This window comes from Anguilla rostrata, chromosome 8 (assembly GCF_018555375.3).
Source record: "Anguilla rostrata isolate EN2019 chromosome 8, ASM1855537v3, whole genome shotgun sequence".
In the NCBI taxonomy this organism is placed as follows: Eukaryota; Metazoa; Chordata; class Actinopteri; order Anguilliformes; family Anguillidae; genus Anguilla; species Anguilla rostrata.
The window spans coordinates 46,043,965-46,063,955 of record NC_057940.1 but is presented as its reverse complement, the minus strand read 5'-3'; the positions used below and the strand labels follow the sequence as shown (position 1 = coordinate 46,063,955).

Genomic DNA, 19,991 nt, shown 5'->3' with positions numbered 1-19,991 from the left:
CAATGGTCAAATAAACCCCACTGCCCTAGTGCAGTGATGGGGACACTGTGCTGTAGGAGATGCCGTCTTTCGGATAAATAGAGCCCGACCAACATATCGGACAGCCGATATATCGGGCCGATATTTGCATTTTTGGATCATATCTGTATCAGTAGTCAAGGACGACATGTGGCCGATATGTCGGACCGATTTAAAAAAATTATTATTTTTTTAACACTGACACATGGGCGCTCCTAGCACTCCATCTAGTGTTTCTCGCTGCCCACAACATCAACAAGGTTTATGTGACCTGGAACTATTTTCTCAGTGTTCATTTCTAAAATTGGTTAACAATGGTTAATAATGTTAATATTATAATAATAATATAATAATGTTAAATATTCTTTAATAAGTTATTTGTTTAACCACTTAGCGCAAAGCCCCTAGTGGTCGGCATGCCGGGGTGCTGAGATTACTAATCTCAGACATTCAGTGCTACTGCAACCAAAGTACGACTTAAAAACAAATGCTTTATTTTAGTTTCATTAGTAGACAATACATGACAACTATGCCGAAAACGGAGTTTCGCAGCACCACCATTGTCGCTCTGGTCTTCATTTAACATGCACCCCCTCCCTGCAGTCACATCTGCAACTACAACCCCTACCCATAATGGACAATATTGTCTATCTGGGCATTCATAAAAATATTCTTTCACCACTCAAAATCGTATTCCGTCATAGCAACAAGATAAACCCGACAATAGCCCAAAGATAAGCCAATGCAGCAATGAAAACGCTACTCACTGAATAACAAAATAAACGAGACAAAGTTTAAAAAAATGATATGTCATTCTACAGTCAATATCTGGGACTAAATATTGAATATACAATATACAACCTTACCATTGGTAAGAGAGATGTCCCTTTTGAGACTGAGTCGTCATATATTGTCTTTGAATAGGGGTCATTCCTATGTTCCCAGGGTCCTATGTTCCCCAGCTGTACATGAAATCTTATCTGTGACAGAGACAGTAAATCAATGATTTTCTGTCTTACTCCAGGAAACAATGTCAGCTAGGTCTATCAGCAAACAAATGGCTTAGCTATGCTCACAAGTCCTCAATAATAATAATATTTTCCTAGAAATTATGAAAAATTGTTCACAACATTTCGCCAGGTGCAGTAAAACTTAGGCCCCTGAGAACATAGATACGCTCCCTGTGAAATATACGCGCATTTGTGATGCCCGGGTACCTTCCAAAATAGCTGTGCGTAATATCACACGTGTTGTTTATGGCGCCCTTTTTAGTACAGTCTGGCTTGTGTGGCGTGGATCGGGACATGCCCCCGCAGTGCCCCTCCCAGCCTTATAGGCATCAGCTCAAACCTGCCACCACTCTTCAGGACCCGGGACAGCGCCACGCTATGAAGCCCAGCCACAGAACCTTGGAGAGCGGCAACCTGGAAATTCCCCAACTCCCTCCTTTGCACTCAACGCACCTGCAATCAATGAGGCGACACAGCTGCCGCCACTCCAGGGAAATGGGCTGGGAGCTTAAAAGGAGGCCTTTGTCTCCCTTGAAGAGAGGGTTTTTGGGCTGCAGAAGAGCTGTTGATACCTGTTTGTAACTTTTTCCCTACTTTTCAGAATCCGGTGGAGACGCAGGATCACATCCCTCTTCCTGCTTTGAAGAGGGATCCCCCGGTTTTGTTTTTGTATATAATTTTTGTTAAATAAAAGGCCCTGTTGGGCTATTTTTCCCCAAACCTCCGGTCTGTGTATTTCTGTGCCGCCCCGCCTGCACCGTCATGCCCAGTACGGTGCCACAGTGGTGGAGAATGCGGGCATAGGCACGGAGCAATAGCAGAATGCAGCTAACTACCTCGAGCTCAAGTATTACACTCGTTCTCGCGGTAGATTAAAAAAAATTAAAAAATTTTTTTTTGTTTGTTTGTACCCCCCCCCTTTCATTAGTCTTGTGTTCCCCCAATTTAGCTGCGATATGGAGGACCTCTTACTGGCGCTCGTGGAGGCTAACCTGGGACAACAACATGCTGCCCAGGTCATGGCTGAACAGGTCGTCCAGCTCACCGAGGTGGTCCAGGCTCACGGCGCGTCTGCCGTGCTGCTCCCGGTCAGCAGGATGAAGGCTAAGGACGTCCTGACAAAAATGACTGAGGCCGATGACGTGGAGGCCTACCTCCACACCTTTGAGCGGGTGGCCGAGCGCGAGTTATGGGATCCCCGGGAGATAGCAGACACCCTCGCTCCCTTCCTCACCGGCGAGGCCCAACAAGCGTACCAAGACCTGGGCGCCACAGAAGCCCGGGACTACCACAGGCTGAAGAGGGAGATACTAGCCAGGGCCCGTGTATCCCCCACATCCGCCGGACAACAGGTTGCCACCTGGGCCTACCAACCGGGGGTCAACGCACGCAGCCAGATGGCGTCACTCTGGAGGTTGGTTACCCGTTGGCTCCAACTCGAACGCCTGTCTGTGGAGCAGATCCTCGACCGGGTTGCCATTGATCGGTTCGCCACCTCCAAGGCCATTGCTCGTGAGCTGGTGCACCTCGTCAGCTGGGTCGGCATACCAAAAGAAATCCTTACGGACCAAGGCACTCCATTCATGTCCAAGGTAATGGCGGACATATGTCACCTGCTGCGAGTACAACACCTCCGTACGTCAGTGTATCACCCGCAAACGGATGGGCTGGTTGAGCGGTTCAACCAGATGTTGAAGCGGATGCTCCGGAAGATAGTCGCTGCTGATGGCAAGGACTGGGACCAGGTCCTGCCGTATGTGCTCTTTTCTATTCGGGAGGTGCCCCAGGCTTCCACTGGCTTCTCCCCTTTTGAGCTGCTGTATGGGCGGTGGCCGAGGGGACTCCTGGACCTCGCCAAAGAAGCCTGGGAGAAACAGCCATCACCGCACCGGAGCCTAGTCGAACACGTGGAGGAGATGCGCACCCGCATATCAAGTGTCATGCCAGTGGTGCGAGAGCACATGGTGGAAGCCCAACGTGCCCAGCAGCGGACATATAATCGGCTCGCTCAACCCCGAGAGTTCCGGCCAGGTGACCGTGTACTTCTGCTCGTACCCACTCCTGAAAATAAGTTTCTTGCCACCTGGCAGGGACCCTATACTGTCAAAGAGCGAGTGGGACCAGTGAACTACCGCGTTGACCAGCCCGGACACCGGAAACCGCAGCAGGTGTATCATGTAAATCTGCTCAAGAGGTGGGTAGAGGGTCCTGCAGCAGCAACGGCGGCGATGTTCACCACAGAAGAAACAACCCCTGCGCCACGGGAGGCTGTGCGATATGGTGCTGACCTGAGCCCCCGCCAGGTCCAAGAGGTGAGAGAACTAGTTGACCAAAACCGTGATGTGTTCTCCCCTCTCCCAGGTCGTACCACCTTAATGGAGCACTATATCCGTACGCCAGAGCGCACCGTGGTGAACATACGCCCATATAGGATCCCGGAAGCACGGAAAGCAGCCGTCGTGGAGGAGATTGAGAGGATGAGAGCAATGGGAGTCATTGAGGAGGGCTGCAGCCCTTGGTCGAGCCCCATAGTCCTCGTGCCCAAACCCGATGGCTCCCTGCGCTTCTGTAATGACTTCAGACGTCTCAACGCTGTGTCCGACTTCGACGCGTACCCCATGCCCCGGGCGGATGAGTTACTTGAGCGACTGGGTGAGTCCCGCTTTATTACAACCCTGGACCTAACCAAAGGTTATTGGCAGGTCCCCCTCACCCAGTCGGCTAAGGAGAAGACTGCCTTCACCAGCTCAGTGGGCCAGTTCCAGTATCGGGTCCTGCCGTTCGGGCTCCATGGGGCACCCGCAACGTTCCAGCGCTTGATGGACATCGTACCCTGGCCACACCAGCGCTATGCAGCAGCCTACTTGGACGATGTGGTAATCCACTCCTGCACCTGGGCCGACCACCTGATTCATGTCCAGGCTGTTTTGGGGGCGCTGCGACAAGCTAGCCTCACCGCCAATCCCGCCAAATGCTGCATAGCGCAAAACGAGGCACAGTATCTGGGCTACACCATCGGTCGGGGCCTGCTCAAGCCCCAAGATAAGAAGGTGCAGGCCGTGAAGAACTGGCCCCGGCCTGCCACCAAGACCCAGGTACGTTCCTTCCTGGGGTTGGCCGGGTACTACAGGCGTTTTATCCCTCATTTCTCCTCCACAGCCGCACCCTTATCCGACCTCACACGAAAAGGGTCACCGGAGAAACTGCTGTGGGGCCCCGAGCAGGAGAGGGCGTTCCAGGACCTGAAGGCCGCCCTGTGCTCGGACCCGGTCCTCCATACCCCGGACTTCGACCGGCCCTTCCTGGTCCAAACGGATGCGTCAGAGACGGGGGTGGGCGCGGTTCTGTCCCAGGTACACGGCGATGAGGAGCACCCCGTGTTATTTCTGAGCCGTAAGCTCCGCTCGAGTGAATCCCAGTATGCTGCTGTTGAGCGCGAGGCCCTTGCCATTAAATGGGCCCTCTCCGCACTCCAGTACTACCTGCTCGGGCGGAAGTTTACTCTGTAAGAGTATAAGCTTTCTAACGATGTATAACATGTCTAATTTTGGAATAGCATTTTATAGGTCAGCGTAACCGTAAAATGTCTTCATCGAATTCACTCTGTGGTAGCAGTAAAAGACGTTGCACCTAACAAAACGTTGTCAACGATTTTTCGCAATTTCTAGGAAAATACTATTATTATTGAGGACTTTTGGGCATAGCTAAGCCATATGTTTGCTGATAGACATATCTGACATTATTTTCTGGAGAAAAACAGAAGCAGTTAGACTATATCATTGATTTACTGTCTCTGTCTCTATCTACTGAACACAGATAAAATTTCATCATTGCTATGTAAGTATTACTGCTCAAAATATTTTGGTTATATACGTTATTTTTGAAATTGAGTGTCTTCAAATATGTTAGTGATATTAGATAATGTGGATACTTCACACTGTAATGTAAGTGTTAGTTAGTAGTGTAATAGTTTTTGTGATGCATTCAACAGTGATGACGAGAGAGTTGGAACATTGCCAAAATGTGGTGGACGGTTGAAAATTGTTTCCATATTGTCCCATCCCCATACCAGAAAACATACGAGAGTACAGAGTATAGAAATACATACAAAAATGAATTATTACATATTCAGGTACTGTACAGCATTGTGTGACAATCATTTAGCATTATTTTTTAATCTGATATCAATGTTTCATCTTAAACCTTCATAAGGGGTCATTTATATGCTTTACAATGGACAAAAAGCATTATATTCCTTTTTGGAGAGATTGTGGATATGTTTCTGGACCCCTAGCTATTTTAGACCACTGCACTGATGGAAAACTTGTAATTCCCACTTGAAAATGATTCAACAGTGAGTTTCTTGAGTAAAAACAGTTGATTTGTCGTGAAATACGTGAATTTGTTGTGATTTACAGCAATGTATAATTTAGACATTTTGGGTAGATTTGGAGACACTGGGTACACTGCTTAGTTTTTGCTTCATAGATCTTTAGTAGCTCTACATAGCCACCCTTAGATTTTATGAACTTGGATCAAGATGTTTTTGATCCAGGACATGTATACTTTAACCTGCTGTATACAGTGTATGCAATCTCCCAGTATTTCATTGCAAACTAAAAAAGAGCAAATTCGTAGATTTATTTTGCCTAGACAATTGCATTTGTGGCACTTTATTTTGAATTATTATGAATATAAAGTAATCTAACTAGCTAGTATTGTAAATGTTACAAATGTCTTGCTTCATTTGAATCATTTTTCAAGCCTCTGTGGTGTTCACATTTGGAGTTATAAAGCTTTAAATAGGGTACCCCCTAAATGGGAAAGGATTGGCCAGATTTGGCATGTGCGCTAAGGGGTTAACAAAGCAGCCTTCTGAGTACCTTTCCATAGTCATATCGCTGCAAATTCGGTGCAAAATCGGTGCAAAATCCACATATAAAAAGTCTATTTTCATTCCAGTTCAAAAATTCGCTATATTGGCCGCCATATCAGTAATCGGTGAATTTTTCCCCTCTAAAATCTAAATTTTGCCCCTCTAGGCAAATGTGATTTCAGTGCTAGTTTTGTACTTGGCAGGATTGTTTTGTTTATTTGCTGAACAGGTTACCCTACAGGGTTGGAGTCCTGATCTATGTGGTCACTTCTGGCACTACGATCTTTACTTCACTCTAGTGTGTTTTTCTGCACCTCTGCACCTTGAACTGATGCACTTGTTGTACGTCGCTCTGGATAAAAGTTTACATACACCAAGTTAAATCTCTCTTTAAACAGTCTGGAAGATTCCAGAAATTGATGTAATGAATTTTTAGAAGCTTCTGATTGGCTAATTGTCATAATTAGCAGTCAATTGGGAGTTAATTGGCACCTGTGGCTGTATTTAAGGGCCTAGCTTTAGAGCCACTGTCTTTTTGCCCTTGATACCATGAGAAAATCCAAGCAACTCAGCCAAGACCTAAGAAAGAAATTGTGGACCTCCACAAGTCCGGTTCCTCTTTAGGAGCAATTTCCAAACAACTGAAGATACCACGAGTATCTGTACAAACAATTGCATGCAAATATAAAAATATTGGACCACACAGACACTGCATCATTCAGGAAGGAAGCACAAATTAACTCCCAGTGCTATACGAACTTTGGTCTGAAGGGTTCAACTGAACCCCAAGACAACAACAAAGGAACTGGTGAAGGAGTTGGAGGCATCAGGTACCAAAGTATCTACATCCACCATTAAGAGAATACTAAATCACCATGGCCTGAAAGGCTGTCATGCAAGGAAGAAGCCCCTACTTCAAGACCAGCATAAAAAATCAAGAATGAAGTTTGCAGGTGATCACCAGGACCTAGCCTTTTGGAGGAGTGTTCTCCGGTCTGATGAAACAAAAATTGAACTGTTTGGCCATAATCATCAGAGCTATGTATGGAGGAAAAAGGGTGAGGCTTTTAATCTGAAGAACACCATCCAAACTGTGAAGCACGGGTGTGGCAGCATCATGTTGTGGGGGTGTTTTGCTGGAAAAGGGACTGGTGCACTTCAGAAAATAGATGGCACCATGAGGAAGAAAGATTATCTAGAAATACTGAAGCAACACCTCAAGACATCAGCTAGAAAGTTCAAACTTGGTGTCTTCCAGCAGAACAATGATCCTAAGCATACCTCCAAAGATGTAACAAAATGGCTCAAAGACAACAAAGTGAAAGTAGTGGAGTGGCCATCACAAAGCCCTGACCTGAATCCCATAGAAAATTTGTGGACTGAACTGAAGTGTGTCCGAGCAAGGAGGACCAGTTCTGTCAGGAGGAATGGGCAAAAATTCCAGCAAAGTATTGTGAGAAGCTTGTGGAAGGCTACCCCAAGTGTTTCATTCAAGTCAAGCAATTAAAAGGCAATGCCACCAAATACTAACAAAGCGTATGTAAACTTTTGACCCACTGAAAATCTGATATAGTACATAAAAGCTGAAATAAATCTGTCTCTTAGCTGTTATTTTTAAATGACCTCTAATGGAAATAAAGTAGATACCGTAACTGACTTAACACGGAAATGTATGGTAACATGAAATGTATGGAGTTGTGGAAAAAAATAATTTGGATGTCTTTAGCCTAGGTTTAGGTAAACTTTTGGCCTCATCTATTGTGTCATTTTGTTATATACTCAAGGCTTTTGTACTTGAGAACAAAAGATGAATATGAGACAAATGTACAGACAATCAGCTTTTATTTCATGGTATTTACATGCATATATTTACATGATTTACCATTTTACAGAAAAAAAATGGTTTTACAGCTGTGCAAAAGTAAATTAAGGCATTCATTTAAAAGTAAACCAAAGCAATAAAGTCTAATATTTGATTGCATAGCCCTTGTGATATGTGAAATGTGATAACTGCATCAAATCTAAAAGCCATTGACATCACCAAACATTCGGTATCTTCGTAAATGCCTTTTCAGGCCTTCACTGAAGCCTCTTTTATCTGATCTGCCTTTCTGGGCATTTCTGTCTTCAGTCTCCTCTTCACCAAGTGAAATGCATGCTCGATCTGATTTCAATCTGGTGACTGGCTTGGCCTGTACAAAACCTTCTACTTTTTTTCCATTGATAAATGTTGCATGGGCAGTGTGTATGGGGTCAGTGTCTTGCTGCAGGATGAAATGCCAGCTGATGAGGCTGGAAGAATTTCTTTGTACATAGCCAGACAAAATCTGTCAGTACACTTCCAAATTCATCTTACTCCTGCCACCCTCCATTACATCATCAATAAAAATGAGCAAGCCTGTTCCAGAAGCAGCCATATGTGCCCAAGCCATGACACTACTGACTCCATATTTCATATAAGTGGGAGAGTGGCGCTTTGGATCATGGGCTGGTCCTTTCTCCATACTTCCGACATGACATCATTTAGGAAAAGGTTTATTTTGGTCTCATCTGTTCATAAAATTTTGTTCCAGAATTCTTCTGGCTTGTCTCGGTGAATTCTAATTTAACCTTTCAATTGCTGCTGCTCATGAGAGGTTTGCATCTTGCAGTATAGCCTCGACAATTCTGCTCTCCAGCTCTTCTGCAAATGGTAGCTTGAGGTCTTTTCACTGCTGCTCTCTGGAAAATGTTGGTGATGTCACGGATCATTGTTTTAGGGTTTTTATTGACAGCTCTTAGGATTCATCTGTCATCAACTGCAGTTGTCCAATAGTGGTTCTTTTGTTTCCAAGACTTTACAAACTGCTATACTTGATATACACAGTTTCTGTGCCATCCTTCTTCATGAATTATTCTGTTCTCTCAGTTTACAGATTAGCTGTTTTTTAGCCATAGTTAGTTCACTGGTCTTCATGATGGTGTATTCCTCTGACTACACAGATAAAAACAAAGGCTAAAACCAAGACTAGACACTCACTACTGCTCAATGTGTGAACAATCCATGCAAAAGGAAACACCTGAGCAACAGTTAACACCTGTCAGTCATCAGTTAACTTGATTTTGCATGGCAGAAAATGTGGAGACTCAACACAAAAACACCTGTTTCTGTAAAATGCTAAAATATATATGCACGTACAGTAAATACCATTAAATAAAAGCTGATAATTTGTACTGTTGTTCCATATAAATATTTTGATCTAAAATCCAAAAGCTTTAACCCCTAGGCGGAAATGGTTCGTTTCTTTTTTTCTTTTTTTTCTTTTTTTTTTTTTACAGTTTTTTAAACATGGTAATTAAGAAGAAGCCCCAAGTATTACATACCAGTTTTATCAGAATCCTCTTGGCAACCCAAATCTAAAAAATTCTACTTCTATGAGTTAGATAATCAAATATAGCAGTTCAAAGCAAAAAAAAATTAATTTACGTTTTATGAAAAAATATGTTATTTGTAAAGTATTAATATATTAATATAAAATATGTTATTTGTAATATTGTAATGTAAAGTACATGTCTCACCACAGTGAAAATGCGCTGCAATGTAAGTCCAAGGTGTAGCTATGTAGTACCCACACCAAATATCATATCAATTGAACTTTGCCATTGCTTTACAATGTGGCATTATGTACATGAAGAGCCTGGCACCTGAGCCTTGCACCAGAAAGGACACTAGATCTAAAAATGTTGATAGAAATATGTTTTTATTCCAAAAGCACAATTGAAATACTATATATATATATATATATATATATATATATATATATATATATATTGTAACTAATGCCCAAGAGCTATATACCATAATATATATACTATATACCAAAGATATTTTTATTTATGGTATAATCTTTTTTTGTTTTGTTTTTGAACAATAGTAAACTACAAAGAAAACTAAAATATCACTTTATTATTACTATATTATTTTCACTGCTGTTGGAGTTACGGGGGAGAGGAGGGGGGCAGGGGGAGTTAATTGAAGAGCTGAGGGTATTGGAGGCGGGGCAATGCATTGACATGCTGATAGCAGTTCCCTGAGAAAAAAAAAGGCGTCAGACACTTATTCCAATCCATTGCTTAGCTTAGCAGAAAATGCACATTTCAGAGTGCCTCAGAGACAGCTAGAATAATAATAAATATTTCAAATAAAAAATACGACATTGAAAGAAAACAAAATATCAATTTGCCATCCCTGCTACCTGCGTGCTGCGCACAGAGTACCATATTATTTATTTAGACATTGGCAGCATAAATTGTCTTTTGTTTATATTCAATATTAATAAGTGCAGCAAGAAACTGCAGCTGTAGACACAAGAAAGTTTGTTACATTAATGGTAGCAACGGAATGATGCAGATTATATATATATTTACCGTCCTTGTTTTATTATACCAGCGTGTTTTCACGCATTTGCAGAGAAACGCAAATACTATCAATAAAAATGGTTTACCAATTTCTCAGCATAATGACAGATTCAAAGACTAAACGAACTCACCCAATATTGTCTACAAATGGATCCATGCCAAATAAAAGTACTTATTCATCCTCTCAAACTAACAAAGTTCAGCATGAGCTATGGCACAGTCCTCTCCGACGCGTGATTTGTTGACATAGTTAAAGCACCATAGATTGCACCTGAATGGCTACAAATTACATGCCACTCAAAGTTTAGACCCTCCCCTCATTGATAAAATAAAGAAAAACAAGTCAGCTTCGGAAATTACGGAGATCTTCGTCAACAACGAATTGTAGTCAATTGTGATGCCAAAAGGCATCTTCGGGTTCATAAGGTTAAAGAACGCCTCCACTCAAAGATGTGTTTTTTAAATGGTTAACTCCTCTTGGCAGCATGATTTTCACTATACAGATTTATGTTTATGCAGAACTTGTCACCAGAACCCCCTTTTCACATTATTGCCATGTAGTTGCTCCATACTTCCTTGAAATCTGAGTTGGAAGTGAACACGAACCAGCAAAATCTGTGATGTCACAAATGTTGAACCTACAAACTGAAACCTTACTGCACAGAAACCAAACTAGTGACATTGTTGTGACCGTTCGTCTGTTGAACATGGCAGACGGCACAATTTTAGGATGCACTCCTGAGGGAGGAACTTCATTCCACTCATTACCCAAAGATCTTGTTCTATAACAAAAATGGAAGAGTTTATGTTTATAAGAATCAAGTGTATATACTTGAGAGCATAGAGGGAATCTGTGGTTGTAGCACACATTTTACAGATGACTGCTTCCAGTGCCTCGTGCAAAAGTCGATGGGTTTTGAAGTTATTGTTTTTGAAACAATACCATGACTACTTTATATACTGGGACCACAGCAGCAAGTTGACCTTAACATTTAAGTATTTATCTATTTTATTAACTGATGTCTGAAAAGGGAACTTTTGCTATCTACACTTTTCATAGGTATCCTTTGTAGCTCATTGCTAAATAAGCTACAGAAATCGTCATTGGCTGGTTGTCTAAATCGATCAGTATGTATTTACGATAGTACTGAGATCTACTTTGCGAATGTAATTTAGGCAGTTGGTAGCCTATTGGCTACAAGTACAGTACCTACTACGGTACCTACGCTCACCTTTTTTAGGTTGAATTTGTTACTAAATGTGAATAGCTACCAAACCCACATAATACATGTTAGGCCATTGGGGGATTCCCCTTCCCTCATCCATCATCCTTGCCAATGTACAGTCCCTCCGTAACAAGGTTGATGAACTGCAGGCGAATGTCAAGTTCCTATCGGAATTCAGGAATGCCTGTCTTATTGACTTGTCTGAGACGAGGCTCAAGAAGAAGGACCTACAAACCGATCTGGAAATCGATGGTTTTGGGGTACCGCTGCAAATTGATAGAGACTCAGCAGTGACTGGGAAATCACTCAGAGGAGGATTGTGTTTATATGTCAACAAAAACTGGTGCAACACAGATGCTGTCAGGGAAAAATTGTGCACTCCAGACATTGAACTTTTGTCTGTTTCTCTACGACCGTTTTATTTACCAACGGAATTTCCACAGATATTTGTTACACTTGTGTATATTCACCCAATGGCTAATGTTGACACCGCAACCTGGGCTATTGCGAAAACAGTGCACAGGCTACAGAGTATCACACCGGACGCACCTAACTTTGTTATGGGCAACTTCAATCACCGTAAGCCTGGAAAGTCGCTTAGTAACTTCTATCAATATGTAACTTGTCCTACTAGGCATATGAAATGTTTAGACCTTTGTTATGGTTCAATTAAAGGAGCTTACAAATCTTTGCGCAGAGCTCCTCTTAACATGTCCGATCACAATGTCGTTTATTTGGCTCCGATCTACAAACCTGTCCTGAAGAGAACAAAACCTGAGCGATGCTCGGTCTGGTCAGATGAGTCTTTTCAGTGTCTCCAGGATTGTTACAATTGCACAGATTGATATTTATTTAAAAATGTTTGCTTCGATTTGGATTAACTCACTGAGACTGTCTCCGCATATATACATTTTTGTGAAGATTTAGTAATCCCCAGAAATAAATTTATATTTTTCTTAATAACAAACTATGGGTGTTCAAATCTGTTAAAAACACAGGAACATTAGTTTTAAATAGGGGGATGACACTCGTTGCAGAAGCAAGTTAAGAAGGAACTTAAACTTGCTAAACTTAAATATGGGGCGACATAGCTCAGGAGGTAAGAGCGATTGTCTGGCAGTCGGAGGGTTGCCGGTTCAAACCCCGGCCTGGGCGTGTCGAAGTGTCCTTGAGCAAGACACCTAACCCCTAACTGCTCTGGCGAATGAGAGGCATCAATTGTAAAGCGCTTTGGATAAAAGTGCTATATAAATGCAGTCCATTTACCATTTAACTCACTGAACAAGGGGTGACTAGGTATGCAAGGATTGACTGGGCCTTCTTTATGGCTCTGGTTTTGTGCAGTTGGGAGAGGTCATTTAGGTTTGTTCCTGCAATTTTACTAAACATTCTGACAATCCCTTCTAACCTGTTCCTGTTTTTCAAGGTAAGTGACCCAAACCAGCAAATAAAAGAGAAGGTGAGAACAGACTCAATAAAACAAGAATGAAACATTTTCACATTTACCAAATATAAGGGCAAAGTCAGGGCCGGCCCATGGTATAAACGGTCTATGCGGTTGTTTAGGGCCACAACCGCTAGGAGGGCCACACGACCATGAGGGGGTGCCACACGATCCAATGTTTATCTAAGGTAAATAACGTTATTTTTGCAATTACGTTATTTATCCCCTATTGCGGAACTAGCGGTATAAATTGTAAATGGAATGGCAACCAAACATTTCATAACAATGTAATGTAAGAAGGATTTTACCAAGCGAACCCCGCCCCCTCCCCCAGCTCGACAGAATCCAGCACCCCCCCCCCCCCCTTCCCCCGCTGGGACAGATTTGCTTACGGCCACCAAAATCCTAGGGCCAGCCCTGGGCAAAGTAGACACCCTACTGAGTACTGGTAATTCACGCCCAGCATGGGAGGGCGTGAAGTCTATGATGGGCATGCAGTCTAAGTCGTTTTAATACTTATGATTTTAGCAAGGAACTGTCTGTGTATAGAAATGCTTGCCCAGAGCAGAAATTGATACATGTTGATAGTGACAAGGGTTTTAAACTCTTCAGGGGGGAGAAGGAGAGAAAAAGTCCTGGTCCAGATAATATTGGCGGTCGACTTCTTGAGAACTGTACAGAACCGTTGTCTGACATGTTTTCCTTCATCTTCATGAAGTCACTTCAACTTCATATGGTTCCTTGTCTCTGGAAGAATTCAGTGATTGTACCTGTGCCCAAGATTAAAGCACCAAAATCACTAAATGACTATAGTCCTGTGGCACTGCTCTCTTTATGAAAATCTTTGAGAAGATTATAAAAGAGGAAATTTTGCGTGCAACTCAGACAAAATAGGATCCACTCCAATTTGCTTATAGGGCAGGCAGGGGTGTTGAGGATGCAACAGGCACCCTACTTAACATGGTTCTGGATCACCTGGATGGTGCAAAGAATTTTGTACGATTGCTTTTTATTGACTCCTCCTCAGCTTTTAACTGTATCCAACCTCACATTTTACCAGCACCCACAACATTGACCCTGTTTTAATATGTTGACTGGTTGACTTTTTAACTGATAGATCTCAAAAGGTGAAATGGTGTTTTATTTGATGCCCTTTTATCCTCCACTGGTTCCCCCCAGGGATGTGTCCTCTCACCACTTTTATTTGTTTTGTATACGAATGAGTGTCAGTGTCATTATGAGGGCAGACATATCATCAAGTTCGCGGATGATTCTGTCATTGTGTCCCTGTTCAGTAATAATGACACTAACCATGGTCCAGTGGTGGATGAATTTAGTGACTGGTGCAAACGCTCCTTCCTGGACATAAATTTGTCTAAAACAAAGGAAATAATAATCGACTTTAGGAAGAAGCCTCCCACTATTCTTCCTGCTGCTATTTATGGCCAGGCTGTTGAAGTTGTTCAACAGTACAAGTATTTGGGAACAATAATCGACGATAAGTTAACCTTTGAACCAAATACTGATGTTGTCTGTGCAAAGGCCCATCAGCGTATGTACTTTTATCGAAAGCTCAGAAGTTTTAATGTTGACTCCACTTTTATGAGAATGTTTCATTCTTGTTTTATTGAGTCTGTTCTCACCTTCTCTTTTATTTGCTGGTTTGGGTCACTTACCTTGAAAAACAGGAACAGGTTAGAAGGGATTGTCAGAATGTTTAGTAAAATTGCAGGAACAAACCTAAATGACCTCTCCCAACTGCACAAAACCAGAGCCATAAAGAAGGCCCAGTCAATCCTTGCATACCTAGTCACCCCTTGTTCAGTGAGTTAAATGGTAAATGGACTGCATTTATATAGCGCTTTTATCCAAAGCGCTTTACAATTGATGCCTCTCATTCACCAGAGCAGTTAGGGGTTAGGTGTCTTGCTCAAGGACACTTCGATATGCCCAGGGCGGGGTTTGAACCGGCAACCCTCCGACTGCCAGACAATCGGTCTTACCTCCTGAGCTATGTCGCCCCTATGTCGTTCACGTTACTTCCATCTGGTTGCAGATATAATCTGCCAAGATGCAGGACCAATAGATTTAAAAACTTTGTCCCTGCTGCTATTGGCCTTTTAAATAGTATGAATTTTTTTTGTATGAATTGTTTGTGTGTTGATTGGTGTGTGTTGCTTGTTGTCGATGTTTGTATTTACTGCTGGCTGTGCAACAAATTGCCCCTCGGGGATAATAAAGATTACCTTACCTTACCTTACATTAGTCATAGGTACACACAATTTGGATAGCTGTATCTTGCCCACAATTTGAGCTGTCCATAAGCTAAGCAAAGCACAGATAACATAAGTAGAGAAGAGCCTTACTGTGGTAGCGAACAACTTGGGTCTACTATCATGGGTCTACTATCAATAGCTCAGCAAAGTCATTGTTATATAAGTTGCTCGCAGCTCAGATATTGAAATCCATCTACCTATGACTAATGCTACCTTACTACCTAGCTAGTGCAGTAGTTGTCAGTAGTTGCAAACTGATAGAGAATGATATCACTAAATGCAAACAGAGAACTAAACTTACTATTTAGATACATCCACGAGTCACCGATTTTGGGGAACAGAAGCGTCTTCTTCAGACTGTGAGTCCGTCTCAGGCTCAAACATGTATGGCTGTATTTCACCAATGTTGCCTCGAGTTGCCGTCATGGAATGAAGTGCACATTAAGCCAGCTTATACGAAAGCCATACATTCTCAGACGAGAAGCAAATTCATAATCCCTTCCATTCAATATAAATCAAATCTTTGTGTCCACAATGCATGCTGGGATAGCTGGCAATGCAAGGCAAGCCGGCGGAGTGACCAGAAGTCCGGGAAACATGGCACAATAACCAGACAGATGAAAGATCTGATGTGTAAACTGTCTCCCGATTTCTAATTTTATTTCCCCATTGCACATAGTTCTGTTAAGAAGAAGTCGTAAATTATTGCTGTGTGCGGATTACAAAATGTACAATCAATGTAAATTTAATGAACACTGTTTTAGAAATTAAAAAAACACGCTCACAAGCGGCAGACGGCGGAAGGCAAAAGCGATGCCAGGTGAACTTGTCAGAGCATGTGTGGCTTTACCCTTACGTGGGGGACGAGGAAGTGGGTGGGGCCTTAAGGGCATGGGAAGTTGCCAATTAGCATATTCATTATACTAAGTGCAGTGCATTGGTCAGCTCTCCCATGTAAAACAGCAATTTTTGGACCCCAACATTTACAATGTTTCCAATCTCACTGCCATTCGCAGGTGGACTACAATCACCTTGGACTTCCCAACTACCGACCTTGGTATAGCTACATTATGACATTATTGTGTTGTGGATACCCCAATATAACTGGCATAAAAATACTTTTTTTGTGCAAACATAACTCAATTTAAACCTAACTGATACTGACGCAAGACCCATCATTCTATTGGTTATTTTGAGACATGCATGCTTTTTATATTTTAATGGCTGTAGACTTTATAAAATTTAAATGAGACCTCAACATTTAAAATTTGGACACCAAATTGCCCATAGACTTAACATGGGGAGACATAATGATAACTTACAAAATCGAGCTACCTTCTCCATATTTGAATAATTCCATTGTTCTGAAGTTCTAAATATACATGACGGATCCAGGGTCAGATCTGGTAAAGCAACGGTGAAACCATGTGGCTAACGGTATGTTTTTTCGTAGGATTGATCGTGACAACGTCTGGCTAGCAAGACTAGCTAACTGTCAAACTAGTTTGATATAGTTGGCTAGCTAGCCCTAAGGTTTCAGGTCATATTAATAGCTGCCTAGATGTAAATGTAGGCTATATAATGTTTCATATATGTTGTAACTGCAAATTTTTGATGTCTGAGCTAGTGATGGGCAGTTGACACTCGACTCTGACCTCTGACAGGGTCGGGGTCAACTCTAGGGCTGGGGTTGACTCCGAGTGCCATTCTATTCTACTTCACTTTATTTTTATTACTCATTTTTACCATTTTGGCAAGATTAACAAAACATTACTAACACATTCAATAGGGTCCCAAGACCCCATTGAAAAGCATTTACCACTGAAACTACAAGACCCATCAACACTTTCATTTTTATTCTTTTTACTGTACTGGATGAAACTTCGCGTGATTCTCTTAATAAATCTGAACATTAACAACATTTACACAAAGCAAATTTTGTTGTGGATTTTCAGCAGATCATCATCTGCCTGAGTGGGTATCACTTCAAGCGCAGCAACATGCAATGGATCTAGTTTGCCTGACTGCAAAACAGGACTGTTTAACTGTTAAACATGGTCACAACCACTAAGAACAGATATACGCTCCTATACATCACAGTAGATTCCCTACTGTCAGAAGAAAAAATTTACTCAGAAGCAAGACTCCAATTTAGATGAATAGTAAAATCAGGCTATCAATGCTGCCTTTCTGTCAAAACTAGTAGTGTGTCATTCGTGAAACATTGAGATTTAGTAACTTGTAAAAATGTCAGCTAAATACTTAATTAACAAAAAAATTATGTTAGTAGCATAATAACAGTGTACACTACTGTAGGAATTTATTTTGGGGCAGTTTTTCAATTTCAAGTCACTGAGGTGGTTCAAGTACAAGAAGAGTATGAGTACGAGAAGCACCGCATAGGGATTTCTCCAGCCATTTACCATTTCAAGTCTCTGCATGACTGGTGCAAATGAGAATGAGAACATGTCTGAATGAGAGTAGTGAACAAATCCATGAACAAATCCTTTAGTGAGTCAAATGATATAAGTCCCTTAAAAGAACCACAACACCCATCTCTGCCAAAACATGTAGACAGTAAACATTCCAAGTTCCTCATTTTCACATCTTTAAGTTTTATTCCTGCTTTTCGCTTCTCCCATCTGTCATCATCTAATGATGTATCTCCTTCATTCTTTGATCAAGATCTTCTCGAAAGTGTGTGTGTGTGTGTGCATGTATGTGTGTGTCTGTGTGTGTGCATGTGTGCAAATAAATCATGGTGTGGGGTGGGTACTGACCTTGTTCTGAAATTTGCTGGGTGAGGGCGTCCATCATACAGTGATAAGAAGTCGTATTCCTCCTCCACAGCAAAAGACTGAAAGATAATCTGAATTCTGTTCCCCTCCTCGGCTACGATAACCCAGGTACAGTTTGCACCATTTGGGTACCCATGTGGAAAACCAGGGCTTTCAATGGTACCGTTCCTCCCTTTTAATGTCCCACCACATGTATATACGAAACCTGAAAGAGAGAAGAGAGAGTTTATAAGCTACAAATTATTAAGACATCTATATTCTGGAGGACATAGAAAGATACCCAGCTTGAGGAGTAATGCCAGAACCTCACAAGTGTGTATGTAAACTGCAGTGATATTTAAACGCACACGCGCACACACACACATTACAGGCATTTAGCAGACGCTCTTATCCAGAGCGATTTACACAACTTTTTATATAGCATCCATTTAAACAGCTATGATATATACTGAAGCAATGCAGGTTAAGTACCTTGCTCAAGGGTACAACAACAGCATCCTACTCAAGAATTGAACCTATGACCTTTCAGTTACAAGCCCAGTTCCTTACCCACTATGCCACACGCACACACATTACAATTGTAAGGCCTACGGGAACAGGCATAGAGTGGAATTTCCTCTCTGACTGTCGTAAAGCAATTCGCCAGGTGCAGAGTCTGATATTGTCGGGACAGAGTGGCCCGTAAGACCTTGGCATCTGGTTTTGCGACAGTTAACAGGTGACACCTCTTTTCTACGGGAAAGCAATTCTAAAATTACCCCAACGTCCTGGAGGTTTCAGATTGCAAGTAATAAAATCACATGATAGAAATGGGGCAAATTGCTCAGGACAGTTGAGGGACAGCCAAAGTGCCCTCACCTGGTGTCACTGGGTAACTTGTCTCCCTACCTTCATAAGGAAAGAAATTTACTCAAGCACACTTTTTGTTAGGAAATAAATGCAGATTTGGGTTGAATACATTGCTACACTACACTATGCAATCTTGATACACTGTGGAAAGACATTGAGAGTTGGCAGTTGGTTCATGTAAGAGATTGTACAGTTATTTCATGTTTTTCAGAGTTTTCATGACAATCACAAGAACAAATATTCATATTTGGTACGGTTTTTATGGTCTCTGTGCGAGTGATGCTCTGGTTTAGGTTTTAAAACCAGCAAACCTGTAGAAAATCAATTTTAATAAATTTGTAAGTAAACTGTATTTTTGGGACACTCCTCCTAGTAAATCCATCTGTCTGATCCTGTCTGAACCAAATTCCAATCTTCCCCCTCCAAGTAAATTTATGGTTTTATGACCCTTTTGTGGCGACATCCACCTGCCTGCGCTGGGTTCTTATAGGAGAGGAACAGGGCCCTCTAGGAGTCTGCAATCAGACTTCCCACACAAGACTCTTTCTGTGTGTAGACTGCTGTCAGGTATGCTCATCTTTATCTTTGATTGTTAGAAAATTTTCTAAATTCTGTAACTACAAATTGACTATTTTAAGTGTATAACCTACCTGACATTAAAACTGTTAATGACTTGATTTGTGTGGTCTTGGTCAATGTTTCGTTCTTGTAACAGCCCTCTAAGTCGGTTTCCCCCAATTATGACTAGGGAACTGCCCGTTGGACTTGTTTGATCACCAAGTCTTCAGTTAAGGCGGGACCGTCAGCAGAACCAAGTTGATCCTGGGATGACCAATATTGGCCCTTTCGAAGTCCCTGAACCCTAATTAGGTTATACTCCCCATGAGGGAAATCTCACAACCGCTGTGTCGTCTGCAAACAGCTAGTTAAATTGTCGTTACGGGCGCATCCGCGGTGCGTACCGGGTGAAACTGCGTTGACCCTCGGTGTAGAACTTCAGACGAACTGAGTTCCATTCTAAATCAAGCCTAAATTCTAATTTGGAACATAACTTATTAATTAATTTGGAGTCAGATTATCACGAGGGTAAAACCTA

At 42.1% G+C, this 19,991-nt stretch overlaps 1 protein-coding gene and 1 long non-coding RNA gene across 7 annotated transcripts in view; one reads left to right on the top strand and one right to left on the bottom strand.

The window, feature by feature from the left end:
• The window catches only part of csmd3b (CUB and Sushi multiple domains 3b), a 919,486-nt gene that overhangs the window by 765,638 nt on the left and 133,857 nt on the right, over nt 1-19,991 (bottom strand). For all 6 annotated transcript variants that reach the window (XM_064348440.1, XM_064348441.1, XM_064348442.1 and 3 more), the window contains exon 2: nt 18,029-18,251. In XM_064348440.1, coding sequence (XP_064204510.1) covers nt 18,029-18,251 — 223 coding nt within the window. The remainder of the gene's footprint in view (nt 1-18,028; nt 18,252-19,991) is intronic.
• Nucleotides 1-19,991, top strand: part of LOC135261815 (uncharacterized) — an 81,241-nt gene that overhangs the window by 36,017 nt on the left and 25,233 nt on the right. The gene's annotated exons all lie outside the window — the stretch shown is intronic.